We start from the raw sequence: 24,676 nt of genomic DNA, 5'->3' as shown, positions 1-24,676 counted from the left end.
TAGTCAGCGATGGCACCAGCTGACTATATCGGGTCGTCGGAAACCACAGCCACTCGGTCTTAGATGGGTTGAGCCTGAGCCTGTTTCTCCCCATCCAGATCCGTACGGCCTCCAGACACCGGGACATCACTTCAAGGGCATCGTTGGGGTGGTCCAGGATGGAGATGTACAGCTGGGTGTCATCAGCGTACTGATGGTACTTCACCCCGAAACCACAGATGATCTCGCCCAGCAGCTTTATATAAATGTTGAACAAAAGGGGCGAGAGGACCGATCCTTGTGGCACCCCACATAGGAGGGGCCTCGGGGTCGACCTCTGCCCCCCTGTCAACACAGACTGCGACCGGTCGGAGAGAAAGGAGGAGAACCACCGTAGTATGGTGCCTCCCACCCCCAACTCTTCCAACCAGTGCAGCATGATACCATGGTCGATGGTATCAAAAGCCGCTGAGAGATCTAACAGGACCAGGACAGAGGAGCAACCCCTGTCCCAAGCCCTCCAGAGATCATCAACCAACGTGACCAATGCCGTTTCCGTGCTGTACCCAGGCCTGAAGCCCGACTGGAACGGATCCAGATACGTCGTTTCATCCAGGTACTGGGTAAGCTGTTGCGCAACCAGACTCTCAACAACCTTCACCACGAAACGAAGGTTGGAGACTGGACGATAATTAGCCAATACTGCCGAGTCCAGGGAAGGCTTCTTGAGGAGAGACCTCACCACCGCCTCCTTCAGGGCGGCGGGGAAGACACCCTCGCCCAATGAAGCATTTATAATCCCCTGGAGCCAGCCTCGCGTCACCTCCCGGGAAGCCAGCACTAACCAGGAGGGACACGGGTCCAACAAACATGTGGTCGCGTTCAGTCTACCCAGAATCCTGTCCACGTCATCTGGGGTCACAGGATCAAACTCATCCCAGATAACATTCTCAAGACCAGCCTCCGTCACCCTCGCTGGATCTACCCAGTCGGAGTCCAGACCTTCCCGAATCTGAGTGATTTTGTCATACAGATACTGAATAAAATCCCCAGCTCTTCCCTCCAAGGGGTCCTCCCGCGCTTCCTGGTGGAGCAGGGAGCGGGTCACCCTAAACAGGGCGGCCGGGCGATTATCTGATGATGCAATAAGAGCAGCAAAATGAGTACATTTTGCTGCTTTTATTGCCACTAGGTAATTCTTAATATGAGATCTTACCAGTGTCCGGTCCGATTCAGAAAGACTGGCCCTCCAACTACTCTCTAGGCGTCTTTTCCGGCACTTCATCTCCCTCAGCTCCTTGGTGAACCAAGGAGCCAGGTGAGATCGGCGCCGGGTCAGAGGCTGCAAAGGCATGACTCGATCCAGAGCTCCAGCGGCTGCCCTGTCCCAGGCGGCCACTAGGTCTCCAGTCGAGGCGTGAGCCAGAACCTCGGGGATTGGCCCAAGCTCCATCTGGAACCTGACAGGTTTTCCATCAGGCGCCTGGGGCGGTACCATCTTATCGGTTCTGCCTCCCTGCGGCAGGGTGCCGCGGTCGAAGTTTAAGGCGAAGGAGAGAGTGATCTGACCATGACAAGGGCTTGATGACTATATCCCCTATCTCAAGATCACTCATCCACTGTCCAGAGACAAAAACCAAGTCCAGTGTGTTTCCCCCTGTGTGCGTAGGGCCATGAATTAGCTGGGTCAGGTCCATGGCCTCCATGAAAGCCATGAACTCCCGAGCCACCTCAGATGCCTCACCCACGGACGGCAGGTTAAAATCCCCCATGACCATAAGTCTGGGGGTATCAACCGCCACCGCAGCGATAACGTTGAGTAGCTTGGGCAGGGCTGCTGCCACGTGGCAGGGAGCCAGGTACGTGATCAGCAAACCCATCTGAACCCCATGGCCCCACTTCACAAGGAGGGACTTACAGCCGGCCGTCTGAGGAACAGTGGTCTCCCTCGGCCTAAGGCCTTCTCTAATAATAACCGCTACTCCCCTGCCCCTCCCCTGTGACCTCGGCTGATGGTATGTGTGGAAGCCTGGTGGGCACATTTCTACCAGAGGGACCCCTCCCTCCGGGCCCAACCAAGTCTCCATAATACCTGCCAGGTCTGCTCCCCCCTCCTGAACAAGATTACAAATGAGGGGGGCTTTATTTACTACAGACCTGGCATTGTACAACATCAGTTGAAGGCCCGGGCCCTGAGGGTCTGTGCAACCTGGAGAACGAGTGGAGCCTTGTGGGCCGGAGTGCCCTACCGCTCGAAGACAGCGGGTGTGTTCTCCCTTAACATGATATGGCCCCCTGCTCCTGCCATATCTACCCCTCCCACTCACAGTACCGATGGTGAAAACACAGTCTGGACAAGCTTGACCCCCCCATTACCACCGGGTCCCCCACCCCCCCGCCGCGCATCATGGCCAGGCCCGACCCTCCCCTTGGTGGGTTATCCCCCAAACCCACAACCCTAATTCCAATCCAACCCCCTCCCCCCTCCCCTGACCCCTTAAAAGATTAAACAAAGACGATTTTAAAAAACCCCACAGCCCCCTCTTTGTGGCATGCCACCTCTCGGGGTTCCAAAGCCCATCATTGAGGTAGGCCCTCGATAGAGTGGAGGGCCAAGCCTGCGAGAGGGGGAGTCTCGCAGACCAAGAAGCTCCACTGCTGAGTACATCTTGACCATAACGGGTAAACACGACCATATCCTGAGGGTCCATAGAAAAGGACCAGGGGAGAAGACAAAGAAATGAGGGGTCTCGAAGACATGTTCACAGGACCAAGTCCACTGTCCCCTCACAACAGAGGACAAAGTCCAGATCCAAGATGACCACAATCCAAGGGGGGGGTAGATCCAACCACCCTCTCATGGTGGTTAGGTCAGCTGGTCAGCCCCCTCTTGTGGTGAGGTGGCAGTGATGAAACCAATGCAGACAGACAGCGTCCGGGGATCAGGTCCAAAAAACCGCCCTCTCACGGCGGTTGGTCCGATGGTCAAGTCCCCTCCGCTGATAAAGTGCATATATATGCAATCATCCCGGTTCAGCCCCCAGGAGTCCCAACACTACGCCACCCTCTCACGGTGGTTAAACTGATGACCAGCCCCCTCAGCTGACGGGATGCAGCCAGGTACCAACCTCCAATTCAGATGGAAATAGCCCTCTCCACAGTCAGGGGGGGTTCAGATAACAATAAACATAGCGACACGTGAGTCCCACAGGCTAACAGCTGGTCCAGGTGGGCCCAGTCCTAAAAGGGGAACGCTGGAGGAGAGAGAAATGGGGCAGTTGTCTCAAGCCCCCAGCCCCCGCACAGCCACAATTTGAGGCTTCCCAAGGCCTGGGAAAAGATATCCCACTAGGTCCTAGCCCCAACTGTGGTTGCAGGTTTCCCGGTCTTGTTGTTTCGTTGTCCCCCCAACTCCAACTCCAAGGGGGGGGATCACCAGCGCCCTCTGACTGCCAGACAGCTGCCACCGCCATCGCCGCCACCACCGCGCCATCGTCGCCAGCACTACGAAGAGCCTGGCGTCGTCCCAGAGGTCTCCGGGGGTGCCTGACACGTTTTGCAACTCTTCGGGCAACCCCTCCGGGTTTGGAATCTCGCCGCGCAGCGGGCGCCCCGGCGCAATGCCGCTCCGCCACTCAGATGGCCTCCGGCTGTGAAAAACGCTGCCGCTGCCCAGCTGAGCAGCCCGCCGCTCCCGACATCGCGCCTACCTCTCTGCTCAGTCACGGAGGGAGAGAAAACCCTCTCCGTACTGGCAGGGAGCTCCCCTAACCGGTCCTGTGGTCATGGGTCTTCAAAACGACCCCCAAAAGACCCAAAAGGTAGGTCGGCACCCCGTCCTCAGATCGCGATCCCAGCGGACGCCGCCATCTTGGACATGCGCAATTCAATGTCCGAAGGCAAGCTGTTCTATTGGTTGATTGTTTTCACTGTTAGAAAGTTCCTCCTTATTTCTAGGTTGAATCTCTCCTTAGTGCTTTGGAAAATAGCTTGACCCCCTCCTCTCTGTAGCAGCCCCTCAAATATTGGAAGACTGCTATTATATCTCTCCTGGTCCTTCTCTTCACTAGACTAGCCATGCCCAGTTCCTGTAACCGTTCTTCATATGTTTTAGTCTCCAGTCCCCTAAGCATCCTGGTTGCTCTCCTCTGCACTTTTTCTTCCTGCCACCAGTAGCCTTCCATCGCCCGGTCCGCTTCCACAGAGTTGGTCTCCTTAGGGTACATTCGGCTAGACCAGTGGGTCTCAACCTTCCTAATGCCGCGACCCTTTAATACAGTTCCTCATGTTGTGGTGACCCCCAACCATAAAATTATTCCATTAACCATTGAAAATATGTGTTTTCCGATGGTCTTAGGCGACCCCTTTGAAAGGGTTGTTCGACCCCCAAAGGGGTCCCGACCCACAGGTTGAGAACCACTGGGCTAGACAATGTCGACTGGTGACCCCTAGGGGGAGAGCTTTCTCTGTGGAAGCCCCTACCCTCTTGAATATGTTACCCCTGGAGTCCTTCGGGAGAAGGGAGGCATACAAGTCCAATACATAAATAAATAATGCATTTTTTTTATCTCTTTCCACGTTTTAAACAAAGGTCCTCTAATAATGTGGCTTTGAAAATATCCATGATGTTTATCTCATCGTGCCAACCTCTTTGTAGGTCAAAATCCTCTAATGTTAATATCCTTTTGTTTTTAAATTCTATCCAATTTCTTATCCAAATTAGTGATGTGGCTTTATAGTATGTTTGCCAATCTGGTAGTCCTAATCCGCCTTTCTCTCATATGTCCTGGAGATGTTTTAATTTGATTCTTGCCTTCTTTCCTTGCCAAATATAGTCTGCAATCATTTTATTGAAGTCTTTGAAAAAATCTTTTCCTGGGCTTATCGGAATTACTTGGAATAAATATAGTATTCTAGGTAATACATTCATTTTAAGCATTCATTCTAGCAGTCCTTCCTAGAAATGATAGCTGTAACTTACTCCATATTTCTAGATCTTTTTTTATCTGTTTTGCCAATTTATTATAATTATCCTCCCTAAGTGTTGACCCTTTGTTGGAAAGCCAAATTCCTAAATATTTTACTTTTTTTACTATTTGTATTCCTAATTTATCTTCCAATTCTTTTTCCTGTAGGTTTGTAAGGTTCTTCGTTTATCCCTTTGTTTTTTGTTTATTAATTTTTAGTCCGGCCATTCTTCCATACTCTTCTATTTTAGCCAACAATTTTGTTCCTGTTTGTGCTGGTTGTTCTAAGATGAATACCACGTCATCTGATAAGTAAATTCATAAAATTCAATGAAAGAGAATGTACTTTCTTTTTCACTTGACTGTATGTGAAAACAACCATTTGCACTGCTAAGAATTTGTGATTGGCCGAGTCAACAAGGGAATTTCATCATTGAATGGATATTCAAACTTGGATCTGGGTAGTCTTCCATGTGTCATTATTAATGTAAGAGCTTCTTTGAGTATTGTGGCATGTTTGTTTTTTCATTGTAATGTAACCTTTTTCTTTTTTTCTCATCTTCTGCAGCCATTTCATGCACAAATAAAGATACATTTTTATTTGAATCTTATAGACAAACAAGATGGCAATGAGCACTCTGGACAACTGAGGATAACAACCAACATTGAACACCAAAGCAAGTCAGTCCAGAAATCAATATATCTTCCATTTCCTTCAGAGTCACACAATTCTTTTCTACCTAGGGAAACAAGAGAAAATCAGGAAGAGATTTCTAGCTGGGAAAAGCAGGGTGTGAAATTCAAGCATACATTACATGAAAAGTCAAGGCAGATTATTTTTCCATTGGGCAAGAGAGGGAAATATCTGGAAGTTACTGGGGAGGAAAAGGTCAATTGGAAAGCCACGTAGAGCAGAGAGAGTTGCAGGCCCACTCTGGGAAGAAGAAAACGGCTTGAATAAAAGCACTGCTAAACAAGGGATCATCCATATTTTTGCCCTCCAAAGGAATATGAGTTGTGGAAAAGCTCCATAGATGTGCCTGTTGTGGGAAAGATACAACTTGCAAATCACAGCTGATTATGCCTGAGAGGATCCCGATTGGAGAAACGCCATACAATACTCTAAATGTGGCAAAACCTCTGATCTTGGAAGGACCCACACAGGAGAGAAGCCCTACAAGTGCTCCCAATGCAGTAAATTCTTTAGGAAGCATGGCAATGTGGACTCACACCAAGGAGAAATTGTTTGAATGTCCTGATTGTGAGAAATGTTTCTGCGATAATTCCAACCTGGTGATACACCAGAGGATTCACACAGGCAAGAAGCCCTTTAAATGTACTAATTCTGAGGATAGTTTAAGTCAAAATTCTTACCTCGTTTCACACCAGAGCACTCATACAGGAGAGAAACCGTTGGAATGTCCTGATTGTGGTAAAAGTTTCAGTAAGAATTCCACTCTAGTGAAACACCAAAGGATTCACACAGGAGAAAAACCCTTTGAATGTCCTGTTTGTGGGAAAAGTTTCAGGCAGAATTCTCACCTCGTGAAACACCAGAGGACTCACACAGGAGAGAAACCCTTTGAATGTCCTGAGTGTGGGAAAAGTTTCAGTACCAATTTCAGCCTTGTAACACACCAGAGTATTCACACAGGAGAAAAACCCTTTGAATGTCCTGACTGTGGGAAAAGTTTCAGTCAGCATTTCAACCTGGTCCAACACCAGAGGATTCACACAGGAGAAAAACCCTTTGAATGTTCCGATTGTGGTAAAAGTTTCAGTACCAATTTCAGCCTTGTAGCACACCAGAGGCTTCACACAGGAGAAAAACCCTTTAAATGTCCTGAGTGTGGGAAAAGTTTCCATCGGCATTCCAACCTCATCGGCCACCAGAGGACTCACACAGGAGATAAACCCTTTGAGTGTCCTGAATGTGGTAAAAGTTTCAGTCAGAATTCCAGCCTGGTAAAACACCAGAGGACTCACACAGGAGAAAAACCCTTTGAATGTTCCGATTGTGGTAAAAGTTTCAGTACCAATTTCAGCCTTGTAGCACACCAGAGGATTCACACAGGAGAAAAACCCTTTAAATGTCCTGACTGTAGGAAAAGTTTCCGTCGGCATTCCAACCTCATCGGCCACCAGAGGACTCACACAGGAGATAAACCCTTTGAGTGTCCTGATTGTGGTAAAAGTTTCAGTCAGAATTCCAGCCTGGTGAAACACCAGAGGACTCACACAGGAGAAAAACCCTTTGAATGTCCTGACTGTGAGAAAAGTTTCAGTCACAATTCCAGCCTGGTGAAACACCAGAGTATTCACACAGGAGAAAAACCCTTTGAATGTCCTGACTGTGGGAAAAGTTTCAGTCAGAATGTCAACCTGGTTCGACACCAGAGAATTCACACAGGCGAAAAACCCTTTAAATGTCCTGACTGTGGGAAAAGTTTCCGTCAGCATTCCAACCTCATCGGCCACCAGAGGACTCACACAGGAGAGAAACCCTTTGAGTGTCCTGATTGTGGTAAAAGTTTCAGTCACAATTTCAACCTTGTAACACACCAGAGGATTCACGCAGGAGAAAAACCCTTTAAATGTCCTGACTGTGGGAAAAGTTTCAGTCACAATTCCAGCCTGGTGAAACACCAGAGGAGTCACACAGGAGAAAAACCCTTTGAATGTCCTGACTGCGGGAAAAGTTTCAGTACCAATTTCAGCCTTGTAACACATCAGAGTATTCACACAGGAGAAAAACCCTTTGAATGTCCTGACTGTGGGAAAAGTTTCAGTCACAATTCCAGCCTGGTGAAACACCAGAGGATTCACACAGGAGAAAAACCCTTTAAATGTTCCGATTGTGGTAAAAGTTTCAGTCACAATTCCAGCCTGGTGAAACACCAGAGGAGTCACACAGGAGAAAAACCCTTTGAATGTCCTGACTGTGGGAAAAGTTTCAGTACCAATTTCAGCCTTGTAACACATCAGAGTATTCACACAGGACAAAAACCCTTTGAATGTCCTGACTGTGATAAAAGTTTCAGTCACAATTCCAGCTTGGTGAAACACCAGAGGATTCACACAGGAGAAAAACCGTTTAAATGTTCCGATTGTGGTAAAAGTTTCAGTCACAATTCCAGCCTGGTGGTACACCAGAGGATTCACACAGGAGAAAAACCCTTTAAATGTCCTGACTGTGGGAAAAGTTTCTGTCAGCATTCCAACCTCATCGGCCACCAGAGGACTCACACAGGAGATAAACCCTTTGAGTGTCCTGATTGTGGTAAAAGTTTCAGTCACAATTCCAACCTGGTTCGACACCAGAGGATTCACACAGGAGAGAAACCGTTTGAATGTTCTGATTGTGGTAAAAGTTTCAGTAACAATTCCACCCTGGTGAAACACCAGAGGACTCACACAGGAGAAAAACCCTTTGAATGTCCTGACTGTGGGAAAAGTTTCAGTCACAATTCCAGCCTGGTGAAACACCAGAGGAGTCACACAGGAGAAAAACCCTTTGAATGTCCTGACTGCGGGAAAAGTTTCAGTACCAATTTCTGCCTTGTAACACATCAGAGTATTCACACAGGAGAAAAACCCTTTGAATGTCCTGACTGTGGGAAAAGTTTCAGTCAGCATTCCAACCTGGTTCAACACCAGAGGATTCACACAGGAGAAAAACCCTTTGAATGTTCCAATTGTGGTAAAAGTTTCAATACCAATTCCAGCCTTGTAACACACCAGAGGATTCACACAGGAGAAAAACCCTTTAAATGTCCTGACTGTGGGAAAAGTTTCCGTCAGCATTCCAACCTCATCGGCCACCAGAGGACTCACACAGGAGAGAAACCCTTTGAGTGTCCTGATTGTGGTAAAAGTTTCAGTCACAATTTCAACCTTGTAACACACCAGAGGATTCACGCAGGAGAAAAACCCTTTAAATGTCCTGACTGTGGGAAAAGTTTCAGTCACAATTCCAGCCTGGTGAAACACCAGAGGAGTCACACAGGAGAAAAACCTTTTGAATGTCCTGACTGCGGGAAAAGTTTCAGTACCAATTTCAGCCTTGTAACACATCAGAGTATTCACACAGGAGAAAAACCCTTTGAATGTCCTGACTGTGGGAAAAGTTTCAGTCACAATTCCAGCCTGGTGAAACACCAGAGGATTCACACAGGAGAAAAACCCTTTAAATGTTCCGATTGTGGTAAAAGTTTCAGTCACAATTCCAGCCTGGTGAAACACCAGAGGATTCACACAGGAGAAAAACCCTTTGAATGTCCTGACTGTGGGAAAAGTTTCTGTCAGCATTCCAACCTCATCGGCCACCAGAGGACTCACACAGGAGAGAAACCCTTTGAGTGTCCTGATTGTGGGAAAAGTTTCAGTCACAATTCCAACCTGGTTCGACACCAGAGGATTCACACAGGAGAGAAACCCTTTGAATATCCTGACTGGGAAAAGTTTCAGTCAGAATTTCAACCTGGTGAAACACCAGAGGATTCACACAGGAGAAAAACCCTTTAAATGTCCTGACTGTGGGAAAAGTTTCCGTCAGCATTCCAAACTCATCGGCCACCAGAGGACTCACACAGGAGATAAACCCTTTGAGTGTTCTGATTGTGGGAAAAGTTTCAGTCACAATTCCAGCCTGGTGAAACACCAGAGGATTCACATAGGAGAGAAACCGTTTGAATGTCATTTCTAGTGTCCCATTATAAGTGCAGCTGAGATATTGACTATTTAAATTGATTAAATTAAATAGAATTTGCCTGATTTTTTGTAGGCAAATATGCAGTGGTATTAGATGCAGCAGAGGAAAGAAAAAGTTGGAAGATATTACTTTGATAATGGCTATCTTGCTTTCAGCATAAGAAGTTGCTGGATATTTATTTTTGTAAAAATTTGGCTATTATGTAAAAAACTTGATAATGGCTATCTTGCTATGCAGCCTTTTTCTCCCTGTGTGCCCCCAAGATTTTCAGCCTTAGAATTCTCCAGCCAGCATCTCTTGGGGATTGGAGCACTGAGACTATAGTTAAAGAGATTGTGAAAGGCCAAGCACTTATTTCAGGATCCAAAAAAATATAAGACAGGGTCTTATTTTGGGGGAAACACGATAACAGTTCCAGAAATTCAGTGCACCAAGCATGTCTGTTCAGATTGTGTCAAGAATGAGGCACGCAAGTGGAAGAAACCATATGAATAGCAAATATATTGGGGGAGTTTAGGGCAGTGAGAAAAGCAATGTAAAATTTCAGATGTAAAGGCTGTTCTGCCCTGCAGGTGACCTTCATGGTTTAAAAGCCAAAAGAAGCAATTTGATTGAAACATGTCAGTTGCTACATTTTCCTTTTCTCCCCAGATTTTATTCCATTTGTGGTACATGCTTTAAAACTGGTTCTCCTTCATATGAGGGTGGCTTCACTGTGATTCGCTTGACTGTTTTTCACACAACCACAACAGCAACCCCATGGTCACATGTTCCAAATTCAGGTGCTTGGCAAAACACCCATAATTATGATGGTTGCAGTGTCCCAGACTCATGTGATCCTCTTTTGTCACCTTCTGGCCAACAAAGTCAACAGGGAAGCCAAATTCGCTTAACAACTGTGTGACTAATTTAACAACTTCAGTGATTCACTTAACTGTGGCAAGAAAAGTTGTAAAATGGGACAAAACTCACTTAACAGATGTCTCATTTAGCAACAGTGAAATTTTGGGCTGAATTGCGGTATCAGAGTTGGAAGCAACCTTAGAGGTGGTCTAGTCCAACCCACCGATCAAGACAGGAGACCCTATTCCATTTCAGACAAGAGACTGTCCAGACTCTTCTTAAAAGCCTCCAACCGAAACCCTGTCCTTTAATGCCGCTGAAGCTCTTGGAATCATTTCATCAATTAACATCCTCCCCTTGCTTTAAAGTTAGATCAAAAAGTGTGAGTGTATTGTATGGAGTAATCACGACAGACACACCCCTCCACCCAAAGAATGAAATATTTGGGGGGATATTAAGAGGCAGAATATTATATTTCCCCAAAGGAGAAATGGAGAAAAAATACTAGCAAAGGCAGAAAGCAGCCACAACAGTTTCCAGCAGATGCCTGAAGTTTTTAGAGATGGATATTTTGTGACCATTAAGAAATCTAGGCCAGCCTATTCACAAACAAAACACCTAGAAAGCCAATGATGGGATTAAAATTTACATTTCCCCACCCAAAATCTAAGGACAGGACCTGACCTTTTAGTACACGGGTCCTCAAAGTACAGCCTGTGGGATGGCTACGGTCTGCTGAAGCAATGTATTGGGCCCACGCAGTGGTGGGATTCTGCCGTGCCCTTAGCCCCATCCCTATCAGCCATTCCTTGCGTGGCTGGCTGTGTCACCTGCATCGCCCGTCCTCTAGCCATCGCCCTTATCTTTCAACCCACGGGGGCATGCAAACCGCAAAGGTAAGGGCGACGGGGGAGGGTGGGCAGGGGAGGGCGTGTTTCACAATGGGGGAGACAGGGTCTCCTCCTCCTGGAGCCCATTATGACGTGGAGCCACAATGTGACCCTGCCCCACTCTCCCCTGACAACAGCAGCGTCGGCTCGTTTTCGCCTCCCAGATGTCAGTCACTTGTCCTGCAGATACTACAGGCTGCCTGTCTTGTGATAATAATAATAATAATAATAATAATAATAATAATAATAATAATAATAATAATAATAATAATAATAATAATAATAATAATAATAATAATAATAATAACTTTATTTCTATACCGCCCTTCTCCTGAAGGACTCAGGGCGGTGTACAGCCAATTTAAAAACACAAGACACAACAATAATTAAAAATTAAAATAATTAAATAGATTTGGCCGATTTAAAACCCCAAAAATTAAAATACCCCAATTTAAAATTATTATATTGACAGCCCTGCCTGGCGGAACAACAGGGTCTTCAGTGCGCAGCGGAACACCCGGAGGTCGGAGATCTTACGTATTTCCGGGGGCAGTTCATTCCACAGGGTTGGGACTCCCACAGAGAAGGCCCTCCCCCTGGGTGTCGCCAGCTGACATAACTTGGCTGATGGCACCCTGAGGAGACCCTCTCTGTGGGAACGGACTTGTCGGTGGGAGGCTATTGGTGGCAGAAGACGGTCTCGAAGGTATCCGGGTCCTGTGCCATGGAGCGCTTTAAAGGTGGTAACCAAACCTTGAATCGCACCCGGAAGACCACTGGGAGCCAGTGCAGCTCCCGCAGGAGGGGTGTCACGCGGGCACAACGAGGTGCGCCCATAACCACCCGCGCGGCCGCATTCTGGACCAGCTGGAGCCTCCGAGTGCTCTTCAAGGGGAGCCCCATGTAGAGAGCATTACAATAGTCCAGCCGGGAGGTGACAAGAGCATGAGTGACCGTGCGCAAGGCGTCCCGGTCCAGAAAGGGCTGCAACTGGCGGATCAGGCGAACCTGATAAAAGGCCCCCCTGGCCACGGCCGTCATATGCTCTTCTAAAGACAGCCGTGCGTCCAGGAGGACAACCAGATTGCGAGCCCTCTCTGTGGGGGGCAAAGATTCACCCCCAATAGTCAGCGATGGCACCTGCTGACTATATCGGGACGCCGTTAGCTACAGCCACTCGGTCTTGGAAGGGTTGAGTCTGAGCCTGTTCCTCCCCATCCAGACCCGCACGGCCTCCAGGCAGCGAGACATCACATCAAGGGCATCGTTGGGGTGGTCTGGGGTGGAGATGTACAGCTGAGTATCATCAGCGTACAGGTGACACTTCACCCCAAAACCACGGATGATCTCACCCAGCGGCTTCACATAAATGTTGAACAAAAGAGGCGAGAGGACCGACCCTTGTGGCACTCCCCATGCGAGATGCCTCGAGGTCGACCTCTGCCCCCCTGCCAACACGAACTGCGAGCGGCCGGAGAGGAAGGAAGAGAACCACTGCAAAACGGTGCCCCCTACTCCTATCCCCCTCAACCGCTTCAGCATGATACCATGGTCGATGGTATCAAAAGCCGCTGAGAGATCTAATAGGACTAGGACAGAGGAGCAACCCCTGTCCCGGGCCCTCCAGAGATCATCCACCAACGCGACCAATGCCGTTTCTGTGCTGTGCCCCTGCCTGAAGCCCGACTGGTACGGGTCTAGATAGATAGCTTCATCCAGGTGCCTGGGCAGTTGTCGTGCCACCACACTCTCAACAACCTTCGCCACAAAACGAAGGTTGGAGACCGGACGATAGTTAACTAATTCAGCCGGGTCCAGGGAAGGCTTCTTGAGGAGGGGCCTCACCACCGCCTCTTTCAAGGCAGCGGGAAAGGCACCCTCACTCAGAGAAGCAGTTATAATCCCCTGGAGCCAGCCTCGTGTAACTTCCCGGGAGGCCAGTACCAACCAGGAGGGACACGGGTCCAATAAACATGTGGCGGCACTAATCCTACCCAGAACCCTGTCCACATCCTCGGGAGCCACAGGATCAAACTCCTCCCAGATAATATTCTCAAGACCTACCCTCGTCTCCTCCCCCGGACTCACCCAGTCGAAGTCCAAGCCTTCCTGAATCCGAGCGACTTTATCGTGCAGGAATTGCACAAAATCCTCAGCTCGACCTTGCAAGGGATCCTCCCGCACTCCCCCCCCCGAAGAAGGGAGTGGGTCACCCTAAACAGGGTGGCTGGGCGGTTCTCTGCAGATGCGATAAGAGCGGAAAAATGGTTAGATTTTGCCGCTTTTATCGCCACTAGGTAGGTCTTGATATAAGACCTCACCTGTGTCCGGTCGGAATCAGAACGACTAGTCCTCCAAATGCTCTCTAGGCGTCTTTTCCGACACTTCATCTCTTTCAGCTCCTCAGAGAACCAAGGAGCCAATTGAGATCGGCAACGGGTCAGAGGCCGCAAAGGCACGACACGATCCAAAGCTCCGGCGGCCGCACTCTCCCAGGCGGCCACCAGCTCTTCAGTCGAGTCGTGTGTCAGAGTCTCAGGAAACGGCCCAAGCTCCGTCAGGAACCTTTCTGGATCCATCAGGCACCTGGGACGGAACCATTTAGTCGGTTCCGTCTCCCTGCGGCAGGGGGAAGCGGTAGGAAAGTCCAAGTGAAGGAGCGAATGATCTGTCCATGACAAGGGTTTAATGTCTAAGTCCCCTCTACCAAGATCATTCAACCACTGACCAGAGATGAAAATCAAGTCCAGAGTGTGTCCTCCTATGTGAGTGGGGCCTTGAACTAACTGGGTCAGGTCCATGGCCGTCATGGAAGCCATGAACTCCCGAGCCACTTCTGACGTCTCACCCGCGGATGGAAGGTTGAAATCCCCCATGACAACAAGTCTGGGGGTATCCACCACCAGCCCGGCGATGACGTCGAGTAGCTCGGGTAGGGTCGCTGCCACGTGGCAGGGAGCCAGGTACGCAGTCAGCAAACCCATCTGCACCCCACGGCCCCACTTCACAAAGAGGGACTCACATCCGGCTATCTGAGGAACAGTGGTCTCCCTCGGACAAAGACTCTCCCTAATAATCACTGCCACTCCCCCACCCCTCCCCTGGGCCCTTGGCTGATGAAATGCACGAAAACCTGGTGGGCACATTTCAACGAGGGGGATCCCCCCCTCTTGGCCCAACCAGGTCTCCGTAATACCTGCCAGGTCCGCACCCCCCTCCAATATAAGATCACAGATGAGGGGGGCTTTATTGACAACCGACCTGGCATTACATAACATCAGCCGTGGACCCTGGGCCTGAGACTCTGCACAACCCAGGCCACGAGACGCGCATTGGGGACCGGAGTGCGCAATTGCTCGTAAACAGCGTATGCGCACCCCTGGCACATGATATGGTCCCCTGCGCCCATCATACCTGCCCCTCCCACTCATTATTTTAATTATATTGCCCTTCTTGTTATCCCCCTGCTCCCTGGATAAATTTTCTTTCCTGACCCCTCTGCTGCAGCCAATCAGCCTGTCACCCCGCTCAGTAGCTATCTGGACCCCCCCAGGTCCACTTTCACAACCCCCTCCCTTCCTCCCGGGTCCCCTTAAAATTTTCTTTAAAAATTTAAATAAAAAACCCCTCAACCCCCTCTTCGCAGCATGCCATCTCTCGGGATTCCAAAATCCGTCATCAAGATAGCCCCTCGATAGCATGGAGGGCCAGGCCTGCGAGAGGGGGGAGTCTCGCAGTGCAAGGAGTTCGGCGGCTGAGTGTATCAAGAACCGGGAAGGGTGAAGCATCCTCTGGCTGAGGTTCCATAGAATAGTCTAATCGTCCTAGGGCATGGAGAGGCAGCAACTCAAGACATGGGAAAAACCGGGCTCCACTGTCCTCTCACGACAGTGGAAGAAGTCTCGTGCCTTTTCAAGAAAACTCAGAAGGTGCTCTCTCCAGGCCATCCTCTCACGATGGCTAGCCGATGGAGTTGGCTATGGAGAGATTCGATAGTCTATCCACTCTGGTAGGGAAACAGCAGTTGAACCGGAGTCCCTCAGAATCCATATCAGAATTGTCCATTCTCCACACCATCAAGGGCATAGGTGGAATAGAACCAGTCTAGAAGGCAGAATAGTAAACCCGGGGAACAGATGACACATGGAAAGCAATGAAGAGAGATGGCTTGCAAGGCAGAAAGTAGCTGGGGTGGTGACCATGATAAGGCCTATACAGGCCAACAAAAAAGGGGGGGGAGGGGGGGAATGGCTTGAGGCAGCCCAAGGCCAACCCTCGGCCGTCTTCCAACCTCTCCCACTCCCCAGATCTTCCAGGTCTTCCAGCATTTTTTTACCCCCAGTCTACAGCCCCAGTCTCCAATGGGGCCTCCGGATTCCTGCAGCAAAGTGGGACAGCAGAAATAGGCCGCCCCCTAGCAGGTCCTGGGTTTCAAAATAGAAGCCAGCAGCCTCTCACCATAGCGTCCTCTTCGGTAGCAGCCAGCTGCCGCCCCCTCGCCTCCGCCATCGTCCAGCGGCCGCCGACCGCCCCGCGCCCACTGCCAGTGCCGGCGCCGCTTCCACCGTGGCTCCCACCATACTCCAGGGTCCCCAGGAGCCTCAGAAAGCCCCGGAGAGGCCAGGAATCCAGGGGAGCCACCGCATTGCCGCTGCCGCACCGCAGAGCTGCCGCCGCTGTCGGTCCATGCCGGAGGCCGAGAAAAGCGCCGCCAGTCAAATCGCTACCAACGTCACCCCGCGGAGCCTTCAGCAGCCGTTTTTTCCCTCGCCCCGATGTTCCAGAGGGCAAAAAGCCCCTCAATGGGTCGGGGGAAGAATCTTTTCTCTAGGACTGGGGGCCATGGTGGACAATCGCCCCAGGAACCTCCCGAAATTGCCAGGAATCACCCCATCTACCGGGAGCGTCTCAGGCTGGATTCTCCATCTTGGACATGCGCAGAAGAAAAACACCTTGCCTTGCCTCCCCGCCAGCCAGGTAGTCTTTGGGTCTCTGCCGACCAGCTGATCATCAGTGTGTGGCTCATCAGCCTCTGGATGTCAGATTCTCATCATCTAGCACCAGTTCAGGGGTTCCTTCTCTCCCCCTCCCCCCGGACAGACAGAGACAGACAGAGACTGAGGAAGGGAAGGAAGGATGATAGGAAGGAAGACAGACTTGGGGGTTGTGGTAAAAACTGTAGTTCAGTAATAAGGATGTGATGGCCCTCCAGTGGCTACTACACTAGACTCCCATCATTCCTGACTATTAGTTGTGCTGTTTAAAAAATCCAGTGCCACCAGGGAGAAGTCAGGTTGTGAGTGATTGAAATTCCTCACATTGAAGCTAAGTGGTGATAGGTCATAACATAGGTATGTATTCTTCCTGACACAGTTCCTTCTCCATTTTCTGTACAAAGTCCTTTTCTTTTAATATTGTGGTGTTTAAAGTCCATCTGGACCTTCTCCTTTGTCCTTTCCATCTCAGTATCATTGGGTTATGGTCTGCCCAGGTATTGGCTTCTATGTCAATTTCTTTTATATTAGAAGTCAATTCCATTGTCATCCATATCATATCTATTCTGGACCATGATAAGTGTCTATTAGAATAAAAAGTGTATTGTCTCTTTTTTGCATTTCTTTCTCTCCATGCGTCTTTTAAATTCATTTTCTCTATCATCTTAAAGAAGGATTTTGGCAGAGTTTTTCTACTTTGTTTTGTTGCTTTCTGTGTGTTATAGTCCATTTTCCCATCTACTATGCCATTAAAGTCTCTCAAAATACAAATATCATAGTCCAATTCAATTATTTTGTAAGTAATTTTCTATAAAAATCTTCTTGATTATCATTTGGAGCATATATCTCTATTAAGAGTATTTTCTTATTATTGACTATCATTTCCACCATCAAAATTCTTCCCTCTTTATCTGCATAATTTTTTTCCGCCGGTATTGTATCTCTGATATATAAAACCATTCCTCTTTTCTTACATTACGGTAGTGAAGTAAATAATTTCCCTAATTTTGGCTGTATCAACATTTGTTCATGTTGTTTTTAATATGTACTTCTTGCAAACAAATTATATCCAATTTTAATTTCTCTAATTTATGAAATACCTCTCTTCTTTTAGTTGCTATATTAAGTCCATTTATGTTTATTGTTATCAATTTTTTCTCATCCATATTTATACTTTATATGAAGGATTTGTTGCTCTAGTGCAGTGGTTCTCACCCTGTGGGTCGGGACACCTTTGGGGATCGAACAACCCTTTCACAGGGGTTGCCTAAGACCATCGGAAAACACATATTTTCAATGGTCTTAGGAATAATTTTATGGTTGGGGGTCACCACAACATGAAGAACTGTATTAAACGGTTGCGGCATTAGGAAGGTTGAGACCCACTGATCTAGTGGATCTCGGTTCATGTTGTTCTTTATAGTCTACTATGCCCCCTACTGCTCCTTCTGTTCCATCATTGCCAGATTTTCCTCTTGTAATTCAACCAATGGCTCTTCTCTTCTCACCTCTACTTCCTTCTCTCTAAGATATTCAGCATAAAATGCTTTGGCTTTATCCATTGAATCTATTTTGAATCTTTGCAATTGCCATGTAAACACCAAGTCTTCTTGTATCAACCACCTGTAATTCACACCTTTCTGGAGCAATATTTTCATCAAAAATTGATATTCACTTCTCATCTCTCTCACTCCTCTCGGTATTTGCTTCAAAACCATAATTTCCTTGCCCTTGTATTTCAACGTTTTCTCTTTTGTAATCTGCAATATTTGCATTTTAATTGATTTCTTGGTGAATCTTATATGAACTTCTCTTGGTAGTTTATTTCTCATTGCACATCTTGTATATACTCGATACATCTCGTCAATGCCATCAAACATTTTTTCTTTGGTAATTTCTAATGCTTCTGCCAAAATTTCTATCATTTTTTCTGCCAAATTTTCTCCTTTTTCTTCTTCAACATTTTGGAATCTTAAATAAAATTCTGACTTGTCCATCTCCCATCTAATCCACTCTTATCACGTTCAACCTCTTCTAATCTACTATCCATATCTCTATTTTTTTTGTCTCTTCATTCTTCTTTTCCTTCAATTTTTTCAAGTCTGTCCTCGTATTTCTTCATCATCTGTTGTATGTTCTCCACTTTTCCATCTGTTTCCCCTGTTCTTTGTTCAATCTTTTCTATTTTCAATTTTATTTCTTGTATTCCTTGTAGAATCATCTGCATTGTTGCATTTTTCTCTTTCTCACGTTCCTTCTCTTTTTCCTGCTGCAACATCGCCTGTATTGATCGTTTCCTCCCGATGGTGAAGAAGGTGTCGATCCAGAAGAACTAAGAACTGCTGCCTTTTTACTCATATCTATGAAATAGTTACAAACTGTTCAAATCAAAAAGAAAAAAAAATATCTTCAAGTTGTTCTCGACCCTAATCTGTTTTTATGGAGGACAAATAGTATCCCAGATAATCATAGGTAGAAAAGAAAACCAAAGAAAACAATTTTCAGGCTCTTGTCTGCCCTAATCCAATCGAGTGGAAAAGTAAAAACCAAATTCACAATCTCCAATTAATAGGGGAAAGAAAGCAAAAGAAAAAAAAGGAAAATTTAAAAAAAAGAAAAGAAAAAAGCCAAAAAGTAATTTCTTTAGGCTTTTCTGTGCCTTAATCCAGTTAAACATTAAAGTATTATGATGGGGGGGAGGGGGAATTGAATAAAAAAAGAAAGAAAAAATAAGAGAAAAAGAAAAAGAAAATATATTTCAAAAACTTAAAAATACTAGAGGTTTTCTCAAAGGAGACAAATCCTATTAAAAATAGTTAGAAAGGGGAGAAGTGGAATAATAAAAAGGAACACTCACGCAAAAGAATTTAAAAAAAGAGAAAGCTTTCTATCTAATATAAAAGTCCACAACTGTGTAGTATTCAAAAGCTCTTTTATATATCTCACTCAATTTTACAGCTCTCTTTCCAGAGTCGCTGTTATCTTCTTTCAAGTTTTAACCGTCTGTCAACAGTGGTTTCTCCAAAGAGCACCTGAATAAACAATCCTGTAGACACTCTTTGATGCTCTTCTAAGTTTTATCTATAAACAGGCTCAATGACCTTGAATTATAACACAGTTGCTACATTCATCAGTGGAAAAAAAAAGGAAAAAAGAAAAGACATAATGTTTCAGTCCACTAGATGGCAGTATTTCTTGCTTCTTCCACTCTCCCTCTATCTCCAAAGAAGTGGGGGGGGAAATAAAAGTTAAAGTGTAACCAAAGGGGAAAGTAACAAAACTATTCCAAAATCTTATAAACACAAAAGAGACCAGAAATTTAGTGGTTAAACAGGTAAAAAAGAAAATCTCCCTTCTCATCCAGTCCAGTCAAATTTAAAAAATAAAACTCTCCACAAGCATCTATTTATAACTTCTATAACTTCTATTTTCAATTTTAATTATCTTTTCACATCAGGATGTTCTTAAAGTCTAATTAAATCTCTCACCAAGTTGTCACACTTTCTCTTTCGTTCTCTTCCGTTCCGGAGGTCTCCCAACTTCAGCAGCTTAATGGCTGCCTCTTCAGCGCTGGAAAAAAGGGCTTCTCCTGGATCAACCAGGGACTTTGCGGTGTCCCTGGGATCGGCAGGATGTGCCCTCCTCTATCACTGTCTCTACGGGACAGTGGGGTCCGATTTGGACCGTCCAGTGGTGAAGATATCGACGGCTGTCTCGGAGCTCCAAAACCTTCCGTCGTCCCGTCGCGACGTCAGCTCCGTCCTCCTGGCATGATCTGTTTTTCACAAACCCATGTTGGCTTTTGATTATTACTTTGTTTGCTTCTAGTTGTTCGCTGATTCATTGCTTGATTATCTTTTCCAGAATCTTCCCTTGTATTGAGGTCAGGCTGATAGTTTCCTGGATCTATTTTTTTTCCTCCTTTTTTGAAGATGGGAACTACATCAGCTCTTTTCCAGTCCTCTGGCTGGAAAATCCTGTGCTCCAGGATCTTTGAAAGATATAGTTCAGTGATTCTGAGATCTCGTCTGCCAGTTCCTTCAGAACCTTGGGGTGTCATCCATCTGATCCTGGTGATTTGAACTCATCTAGGGTAGACAGGTGTTCACTTACCATTTCCCCCCCTATTTTATCTTGTGTTCCTAATCTGTTTTTTGTGGTGCTGTTTTTGATAGGTTGGACTGTTTTTTCCTTTTGTGTAAAGACAGATGCAAAAAACGAGTTAAGTAATACTGCTTTCTCACCTTCTTGCCACTTTCTCCCAAAAAGGACCAATTGTTTCTTTGACATTTTTCTTTTCCATGTCCATCTAATTTCTATTTTATGTTTTGATTTTTTTTGCCAATGTGCAAGACAGAGCATTTATTGGTTGAGATTTGAAGTTGCCACTTGTTAGACCAATCTGACACATAGTCAAGGTCTTTTTAAAGGGTAGTTGCATTGTCGGTGGTATTGAATAGTTTAACATCAGCAATGAAGAAAACACAGTTGCTTTTAATATGATCACAAAGGTCATTTATGTAAAGTATAAAGAGTGTTGTACCTAAATCACTGCATTGAGGAACACCACTGTTAACAGGTACAGGATTTAATAGAGTGCTTCCTATTTTGACCATTTGTTGTCCGTTTGACAGGAAGGAAGCTATCCATTTATGTAGGAGTCCAGAAATGACATAAGATTTTAGTTTTAGAAGTAATTTGTCATGTACCACTGAATCAAAAGTTTTACGGAAGTCTATGTAAATTGCGTCTACGCTTTGTGCAGCCATGCTAGTTTCTTTTGAGAGCTGTTATTTTTCTTCATTGGTATTGGGCTAGACTGGGCTTTTATAATCTCACTTTTCAAAATTTCCCAAGGTTCTTGAGTTGTTTTCCCCTTGAGGATTCTCATCCGTGGAATCCTTCCCAAGCTCTAAGTGTATTGAAATTAACTCTCTTAAAGTCCAAGACTCTAGTTTGACTTTGTTCTACTACTTGTGCTTGCATAATGTTGAATTCCAATATTGCATGATCACTTACTCCCAAGGTTCCTGTAGCTTCAACACCTTCTATTATTTCATCTCTGTTCATGACAATTAAGTCCAATATGGATGATACCCTTGTTCCCTTCTCTACTTTTTGGGAAACAAAGTTGTCTGCTAGGTTTGTTAGGAACCTGTTGGATCTTCCACTTGGCGCAGACTTTGTCTCCCAGTCGATGTCAGGATAGTTAAACTCCCCCATTACTATTGTGATGTGCTTCCTACATACCTTAGTTAGCTGACTAGCAAAAAGTTCATCTATTTCCTCTGGTTGGTTGGGTGGCCTATAGTCTACGGCAATGCCATTTTTTCCCTTTTAATATTGACCCAAATGCATTCAAGATAATTTTCATCATTGTTGTGCTCTATTTCTGTAGAAATGTAGTTATTTCTTATATATAGTGCAACTCCACTTCCTCTTTTATTTGGTCTATTTCTTTTAAATATTTAAATACCTCTAACTGTATATTCCATTTGTTGGTTTCATATCCACCACGCTTTTGTAATGGCAGCAGTATCATATCTGCTTTCATTTACTTGAATTTCCAATTCACTCTGTTTATTCCTCATACTCTGTGCATTGACATAGACATTTGAGTCCATTTTGATTGACCCTGTGTTTACTATCTACGTAATCTGTGTTGTTCCTGACTGCCCCTATTTTCTTGCCACCTGTTTGATTAGTGCACATGGTATGTCACTCACTATTAAATTCTTGGTTTTGCTTGACAGCAAGGTTGGTAATCTTACTCGCACAAACATCTATGTTACATGCACTGATAACCCTATTAATTTTAGAATGCTGGGGATAGAAATGTTCTGTATCAATTAATTCTCTGTCCCCACTGTTCAGTTTAAATCTGTGAATTTAATGCCAAGTCATTCAGTCCCTTTCTTTGATGGATGCACCAAGACAAAATCCTTTTGTGTCATTGGCCAATAAAGAATTCTATAATATTACATATCATAACAGCGGCAAGAATAGTTTATCCGCAACAGTGGAAGAGTGAAAACATACTTAAAGAAAGGGAAATAATAAAGAAAATACTTGATTGTGCAGAATGTGATATACTGAAGCTAGAACTGAAAAATAAAGGAGAGACAGAATACTATGAGATTTGGAATAGGTTTATCAATGGTTAGACTTAAGGAATAGAATTTGGAACGAGTAAGAACAAGGAGGCATAGATTGAAACAAAAGGCAATATATGTAATATAGTATGTAAGTGTAAGTGTGTATAAGAGGTTAGGTATGTGTATATAATTAGTAGTAATGTATATTGAATACATAAGTGACTTATGTTATAGTTTATAAAGCGGAGATATCGTCAAGACGGTTCCACCATGTACAATTTTTAAAAAAAAACATCTCTCAAGTAAGCAGCGTGTGGATCCTATGCAGAAGAGACTCAGACAGACATCGCCCTAATTCACAGGAGTATAAGAAGCGGGAAGAAGGTACAAAGAAGAAACTTGTGTTTTTTCTGAAAAAGAAAACCTGATTCAACTTACCAAAAACAGAACAGTAAATGACAGGTTACGAATGCAAATTGAAATACAGGTAATCCCTGGGTTACAAGCGTTCCCTTAGCCAACATTTGAAGTTACACAAATACTGTGAGATCATGTGAGATAAGTAGCATGGGAGTTTGTGCTACTGATCTCATACGATCTCGCCCTTTAGGTCTCTATTTATTCTCTGCAAATTGAGACATTCCTTCAGGCTTTCCCTCCATTTGCTGTTTCGTTGCCAAAGCCTGCAGGGAGATTGCCTTCATGTAGGCTTTGGCAGCAATATACAAAACGCTTTTGTTGGCAGCAGCAGAGCTTGGGAGGAGCAGGCGTGTCCCTACGAAATCCTATTCCTACAGGCAAAGAATTTTTGAAAAGGGCTGCCGAAGCCTAAAGGGTCGCAATCCTCAAGCACTTTGGTGACAGGAAAGAAGGCCCGACAGGCCACATGCAGCCTCTCAGGGCTGCTTTCTTGGTGCCAGAAACCTTATCAAGCCTAAATATACACCCTCCCCCCAAAATAAGCCCCAGTGAAGGTTTGGGGGTGGCAAGCAGGAGGCAGCCCTTCCCTTCCCCAGTCACCTCATGGAGGTTCAGCCCCTTAATTGCTGCCCGCTGATCAGCTGAGCAACCCAGATCTCCAGAGCACCTTCCCAGCTGCCAGCCTCCTCCCCCTTTTCCTGCCGATTGTTCTTTACTTGGGATCGCAGCACAGACACACATCTCCAAAATGCTCCATCCGGAGGCTTCAGCCTTGCAATCCTGGAAGGGCTGTCTTTGCTCTGATTGCAAAGAAAGAACGGTGTGTGTGTGTGTGTGAGAGAGAGAGAGAGAGAGAGAGAGAGATATCTACAATCCAACCTTGGAGAGTTATCCAGGGCTGGCAGCAATATTCTCTCCACCCCACCCAACCCTCTGGAGTGGAGACGAGCAGGGGGGAAAGGAGAGGCCTCCAGTAACTATCACCATAGAGCGGGAAGCACACTTCCAGAGCAGCCGCTGCCCTGGCTGGAGTTTGGAAGCCACAGAAGCGGAGTTTGTGGGAGAGAAAGAAAGACTTCTGTTGCTTCTGCTGGCTGGCTGCATGCAAAGAAAGCAGCAGAAGTCTTTCTTTCTCTCCTCTAAACTCTGCCTCTGCAGCTTCAAAAGCCCAGCTGGAAACCCCTGCTTTGTGGGCAGCCGGGGCAGAGAGGCGATGATGGGCAAAGGGAGCTGCAGCCCTGATGGATAGTCAGCCACATCGATGTGGTGAGGCCTGGGAGGCACGTGAGCAAAGGGACACAAGTGCTCCCGCAGCTTGGCGCCTTCAGGCTGCTCATGTTCCACACACACTTGCAGAAGGGGAGGGGCTTGATGGCGGCACGCAGAAGGACCCTCTCTCTGCCAGACCCCCTGCTGTGAGCGCTAAGGCTGCCCAGGGCCTCCTGCACCCTGAAAATAATAAGACATCTCCCCCCCCCCGAAAACAAGGCCAAGCCCCTATTTCGGGGTTCAAAAAAATATAAGACAGAGTCTTATTTTCAGGAAAACATGGTAGCATCCCCATGGTCATGTCATTTACATTCGGATGTTCGACAACTGATTCACATTTATGACTGTTGCAGTGTTCCAGAGTCATGTGATCTTCTTTTGTGACCTACTGACAAGCAAAGTCAATTGGGAAATCAGATTCGCTTAACGACTGTGCTATAATCGTATTACTAATTTAATAATAGCAAGGATTCACTTAACAAATGAGGCAAGAAAAGTAGTACAATGG

General features: G+C 46.2%; 1 protein-coding gene across 1 annotated transcript in view; it reads left to right on the top strand.

Annotated features, from left to right (window-relative positions):
- Positions 1 to 2,474: 2,474 nt before the first annotated feature.
- Positions 2,475 to 24,676, top strand: part of LOC148115759 (uncharacterized) — a 38,596-nt gene continuing 16,394 nt past the window's right edge. Inside the window, 4 exon segments of the mRNA XM_087885240.1 lie at positions 2,475 to 9,388; positions 9,390 to 9,650; positions 11,288 to 11,396; positions 15,831 to 16,367. Coding sequence (XP_087741366.1) covers positions 6,027 to 9,388; positions 9,390 to 9,650; positions 11,288 to 11,396; positions 15,831 to 16,367 — 4,269 coding nt within the window. The 5' untranslated portion in view covers positions 2,475 to 6,026.

The sequence above is a fragment of the Pantherophis guttatus genome, chromosome 2, assembly GCF_059756535.1.
Source record: "Pantherophis guttatus breed Tessera chromosome 2, ASM5975653v1, whole genome shotgun sequence".
Classification (NCBI taxonomy): Eukaryota; Metazoa; Chordata; class Lepidosauria; order Squamata; family Colubridae; genus Pantherophis; species Pantherophis guttatus.
This window is presented reverse-complemented; position numbering and strand designations above follow the sequence as displayed.